Below are 6,107 nucleotides of genomic sequence, written 5' to 3'. Positions count from 1 at the left end.
GAATTCAATTGTCATCAAACTATGAATACTTTTAATAATAGAATATATTAAATGATTTTATCTTTTAATTTTTTTAGTAATAAAATATATTATATGATTATGTGTATAACCACTATGAAAGGAAAATATTGATATGATCTATTAATTTTTATTAGTTATAATCTAATAGTTATAATTATTTGTTCACAATTACAAAATATTTTCACCGGGAGTCGGGTATAATAATTCATTCTCTTTATTTTTTAAAATTAATTACAAATTTAAAATTTTATGTTCATCTATTTTTCCATATCAACACGTATATTTAAATATTTTTTTGAGAGATATTTTTTCAAAAGGTAAACTCTTTGTTATGCGTAAACTTTGGTTGAATACATATACTAGGGGTGGACATCGGTTCGGGCCGGTTCGGGTTCGGTCCAAAAACCCCAATCCGGCCCAACCCTCGGGTGATACATGTAGGCCCAATTTCGACCCTATTAAAAATTGGGTTTTTTCGGATTCGGGTTTAAACGGATCGGGTAACTGGAGCGGTTTAGTTCGGATACTATTTGCTGTTGGGCTAATAAATCTAACCCAAATAATAAATCCAGTAGCTTTTTTTCTAGTTTTGTTTTTTAAAAAAATTCTTATTAACAATCAAGTTATTGCCCAGTCAAATTTCTTCAAACCCAATTTCAATGTGAATTTTATTTTAATTTACCCAATTTCAATGTGAATTTTATTTTAATTTTAAAATGGCAAAATTAACTAATTTTTTATATAAAAAATATTGATTATTTTATTAAAAAAGTATTATTTATTTGCATCAACATAAATGGCTATTTTTAGCCATTTTAGTTCATTCTTTTAAAATTTATTAAGGATTATTGAGCTAGCTTAATTCATCCTTCTAAGTTATTGTTGGAACATGATACCCACTAAATTAAATGAGATGTTTTCATATCCACTCATATCAATGAGATGTTTCTAATTCCTTAGATAAAATCCATATAAACAAATGTTCCATATTCACTGCATCCAGAAATGTTAAAAATTGTGTCCACCAAATCCAAATGAATTGGGAGATTGCTGCAAAAAAAGATAATAAATAAATGTCAATAACATAGTTTTTTTTCATGTTTATCAATATTCAAAATTTCACACCAAAACAATAACCTACTTACCAACACCAGCTTCATGTTTTTTCTTAAAATTCCGGACAGTAACAATTGTAGCATCCTCTTTCAAATTCTGCAGAAAAATGAAAAATAGCCATCAGATTCATTAAGATTGTGTGATAGTCAGTTTTTCATCTAATGATTAATTAATAAGATGAGTTTTTAGGCTAAGAGAGTACATCTTGGTTAAAGAATGTATGCAACCACCAGCTGCACCAAGACAATGGCCAATCATTGATTGAAAAAAGAAAGAAACTATAAATAAGCTTCAAGATCAATAACAGGAAGTTGTTTGGGTTCACATACTTCACCTAAACATTGTAAAATAACAAATTGTCCAATTCACAACATTAAATCCAGGAGCATAACAAATTGCCCTGCATTAAATCAAATTAGTGAGTTGAAAGACCACTTTCAACAAATATGTGAATTCACTTCTAAACCAAGATCCTACAAAAAAAACAAACTGAAATTAGAAAATTTAAGGAATTAAAAAAATATTGTTTGCTTCTAATTTCTAATTTCTAATTTCACATTAATAAACTAACAAATAGCTAGCTTAACTGAAAGTAATAATAAGTAGAAATCATATCAACAAGTTCTACATAACAATATTTTACTCTTCTTCTATTTTATCTCCTAATCCACTTAATTCAACCCACCAATTAGACTTGAAAATATTCATGAAATACTAAATCATACATGAAATACACAAGAGCACCCCTAAGTCATGCAAGAAATTTACAATAGATATAATTCCTACACACAAAACTAATTTTTCAACAATTCAAATCAACAGTTCCACAAAACTAATTAGTTTTTTTACTCTTGCTCTTAGCATTCCAAGTCTAAATAACAATATAAAAATTAGACTCCAACAAAGTTAAAAAACTTACCAACTCTAATGCTTGTTTTGCAAATAAATTCATCTCTATTGAAGTTTCTTTTTATCTTCCTGCAATATACAACAAAAAAGAACTCTCAACATTAATGGATACATAAAAGTTGCTGAACATATATGTATTAACAAGTGCTACTTTACAGCTACTTTACACTTGTTAATACAAAAAAGAACTCTCAACATTAAAGAGTACTATGTTATGAATCATAGATCTGAGAGAGTGAGAGATTTTAACTGAACAAGATAAATGCTGGAAAACAACAATTAAAGTTGCTGCCATGAATGCAGGGCCTAGAAATATGCCAAAACTCCTAAAATCTATTTACCTGAAAATAGCAAACAAAATACTCTTTGTGAATGAAGTATTATGCACACTAAATAATGCTTTAAATTGATCAGAAAGTAATTTAAATAAGAAAAAAAAATTACACCATGAGAGATCCCAAAGAAACATCCTCTTCTGCTTCTGACTATGAATATCCTCAGAAACTAGATCTCCTCCAAACACTAGATCTGGACACACAATGATCTAAATCAATACATAAAAATAAAATATCACAAAAACGCATACAAAATCAAAATTATTTCATAAATACAAAACTGTACAGTTCATCATAATAAATCCCAAATCAAATTTTAAAAACACAGCTTTATATATTTATTATCCCTAACCCTAAATCATTTGTGAAACTTTAAAAATTGAAACATTAAACCCCCTTTAAAAACACAAACTAAATAAACTAAAAAACCCAATACTTAATCGTTTGAAGATACAATACTTAATCATAAAATGAGAAGATAGCAAAATATTGAATCGATTGAATAATAATCTAGGGACGAAGATGGATGAAGAATGGTGGTGGTGATATTAGAGATGAAGGGACGAGAATACCACAGGAGCAAGGAAGATGGGGGTGGTGAGATCTGAGGTGAAGAGTAGATGAAATACGGCTAGGGTTATTACAGAGAAGATATGTATTAGGTTAAATAGGGTATATTTATTGGGCTTTAAAAATTATCCAACCCAGCCCAGCACAATAGGAACAAATACTAGCATATTGTAAGAAATAACATGCATACTGCGGTCGGGTTCGGCTTACGTTGGATTGAATTTGTCCACCCGAACCGAACCGTTGTTATCCAGCCTAAACCGTGTGGATCACCCGACGAACCCGAAACCCGAAATTGACCCGACCGAACTGCCTCGGTTAGTATGGGGTCGGGTGGATAGGTTCGGTTGGTATTATTCTGTCCACCCCTACATATGTAGGGGTGGACAGAATAATACCAACCGAACCTATCCACCCGACCCCATACTAACCGAGGCAGTTCGGTCGGGTCAATTTCGGGTTTCGGGTTCGTCGGGTGATCCACACGGTTTAGGCTGGATAACAACGGTTCGGTTCGGGTGGACAAATTCAATCCAACGTAAGCCGAACCCGACCGCAGTATGCATGTTATTTCTTACAATATGCTAGTATTTGTTCCTATTGTGCTGGGCTGGGTTGGATAATTTTTAAAGCCCAATAAATATACCCTATTTAACCTAATACATATCTTCTCTGTAATAACCCTAGCCGTATTTCATCTACTCTTCACCTCAGATCTCACCACCCCCATCTTCCTTGCTCCTGTGGTATTCTCGTCCCTTCATCTCTAATATCACCACCACCATTCTTCATCCATCTTCGTCCCTAGATTATTATTCAATCGATTCAATATTTTGCTATCTTCTCATTTTATGATTAAGTATTGTATCTTCAAACGATTAAGTATTGGGTTTTTTAGTTTATTTAGTTTGTGTTTTTAAAGGGGGTTTAATGTTTCAATTTTTAAAGTTTCACAAATGATTTAGGGTTAGGGATAATAAATATATAAAGCTGTGTTTTTAAAATTTGATTTGGGATTTATTATGATGAACTGTACAGTTTTGTATTTATGAAATAATTTTGATTTTGTATGCGTTTTTGTGATATTTTATTTTTATGTATTGATTTAGATCATTGTGTGTCCAGATCTAGTGTTTGGAGGAGATCTAGTTTCTGAGGATATTCATAGTCAGAAGCAGAAGAGGATGTTTCTTTGGGATCTCTCATGGTGTAATTTTTTTTTCTTATTTAAATTACTTTCTGATCAATTTAAAGCATTATTTAGTGTGCATAATACTTCATTCACAAAGAGTATTTTGTTTGCTATTTTCAGGTAAATAGATTTTAGGAGTTTTGGCATATTTCTAGGCCCTGCATTCATGGCAGCAACTTTAATTGTTGTTTTCCAGCATTTATCTTGTTCAGTTAAAATCTCTCACTCTCTCAGATCTATGATTCATAACATAGTACTCTTTAATGTTGAGAGTTCTTTTTTGTATTAACAAGTGTAAAGTAGCTGTAAAGTAGCACTTGTTAATACATATATGTTCAGCAACTTTTATGTATCCATTAATGTTGAGAGTTCTTTTTTGTTGTATATTGCAGGAAGATAAAAAGAAACTTCAATAGAGATGAATTTATTTGCAAAACAAGCATTAGAGTTGGTAAGTTTTTTAACTTTGTTGGAGTCTAATTTTTATATTGTTATTTAGACTTGGAATGCTAAGAGCAAGAGTAAAAAAACTAATTAGTTTTGTGGAACTGTTGATTTGAATTGTTGAAAAATTAGTTTTGTGTGTAGGAATTATATCTATTGTAAATTTCTTGCATGACTTAGGGGTGCTCTTGTGTATTTCATGTATGATTTAGTATTTCATGAATATTTTCAAGTCTAATTGGTGGGTTGAATTAAGTGGATTAGGAGATAAAATAGAAGAAGAGTAAAATATTGTTATGTAGAACTTGTTGATATGATTTCTACTTATTATTACTTTCAGTTAAGCTAGCTATTTGTTAGTTTATTAATGTGAAATTAGAAATTAGAAATTAGAAGCAAACAATATTTTTTTAATTCCTTAAATTTTCTAATTTCAGTTTGTTTTTTTTGTAGGATCTTGGTTTAGAAGTGAATTCACATATTTGTTGAAAGTGGTCTTTCAACTCACTAATTTGATTTAATGCAGGGCAATTTGTTATGCTCCTGGATTTAATGTTGTGAATTGGACAATTTGTTATTTTACAATGTTTAGGTGAAGTATGTGAACCCAAACAACTTCCTGTTATTGATCTTGAAGCTTATTTATAGTTTCTTTCTTTTTTCAATCAATAATTGGCCATTGTCTTGGTGCAGCTGGTGGTTGCATACATTCTTTAACCAAGATGTACTCTCTTAGCCTAAAAACTCATCTTATTAATTAATCATTAGATGAAAAACTGACTATCACACAATCTTAATGAATCTGATGGCTATTTTTCATTTTTCTGCAGAATTTGAAAGAGGATGCTACAATTGTTACTGTCCGGAATTTTAAGAAAAAACATGAAGCTGGTGTTGGTAAGTAGGTTATTGTTTTGGTGTGAAATTTTGAATATTGATAAACATGAAAAAAAACTATGTTATTGACATTTATTTATTATCTTTTTTTGCAGCAATCTCCCAATTCATTTGGATTTGGTGGACACAATTTTTAACATTTCTGGATGCAGTGAATATGGAACATTTGTTTATATGGATTTTATCTAAGGAATTAGAAACATCTCATTGATATGAGTGGATATGAAAACATCTCATTTAATTTAGTGGGTATCATGTTCCAACAATAACTTAGAAGGATGAATTAAGCTAGCTCAATAATCCTTAATAAATTTTAAAAGAATGAACTAAAATGGCTAAAAATAGCCATTTATGTTGATGCAAATAAATAATACTTTTTTAATAAAATAATCAATATTTTTTATATAAAAAATTAGTTAATTTTGCCATTTTAAAATTAAAATAAAATTCACATTGAAATTGGGTAAATTAAAATAAAATTCACATTGAAATTGGGTTTGAAGAAATTTGACTGGGCAATAACTTGATTGTTAATAAGAATTTTTTTAAAAAACAAAACTAGAAAAAAAGCTACTGGATTTATTATTTGGGTTAGATTTATTAGCCCAACAACAAATAGTATC

At 30.0% G+C, this 6,107-nt stretch overlaps 1 protein-coding gene and 1 long non-coding RNA gene across 2 annotated transcripts; one reads left to right on the top strand and one right to left on the bottom strand.

The window, feature by feature from the left end:
- Positions 1–879: 879 nt before the first annotated feature.
- LOC131614962 (uncharacterized) lies at positions 880–2,089 on the bottom strand. Its single transcript, XM_058886492.1, has 4 exons — positions 2,057–2,089; positions 1,340–1,471; positions 1,167–1,233; positions 880–1,071 (listed from the first exon to the last, which is right to left on the bottom strand). Exons 1-4 carry the CDS (start codon positions 2,087–2,089, stop codon positions 956–958), a joined length of 348 nt encoding a protein of 115 aa, XP_058742475.1. The 3' UTR covers positions 880–955.
- Positions 2,090–4,534: 2,445 nt separating this feature from the next.
- On the top strand, positions 4,535–5,771 carry LOC131612708 (uncharacterized). Its single transcript, XR_009287460.1, has 5 exons — positions 4,535–4,594; positions 5,114–5,184; positions 5,281–5,311; positions 5,418–5,484; positions 5,580–5,771. It is a non-coding gene; the product is annotated as an uncharacterized LOC131612708 (long non-coding RNA).
- The last annotated feature ends 336 nt before the right edge of the window (positions 5,772–6,107 follow it).

Source organism: Vicia villosa, linkage group LG6 (genome assembly GCF_029867415.1).
Source record: "Vicia villosa cultivar HV-30 ecotype Madison, WI linkage group LG6, Vvil1.0, whole genome shotgun sequence".
Taxonomy (NCBI): Eukaryota; Viridiplantae; Streptophyta; class Magnoliopsida; order Fabales; family Fabaceae; genus Vicia; species Vicia villosa.
The sequence above is the reverse complement of the archived record's forward strand: the minus strand, read 5'-3'. Positions and strand labels throughout refer to the sequence as shown.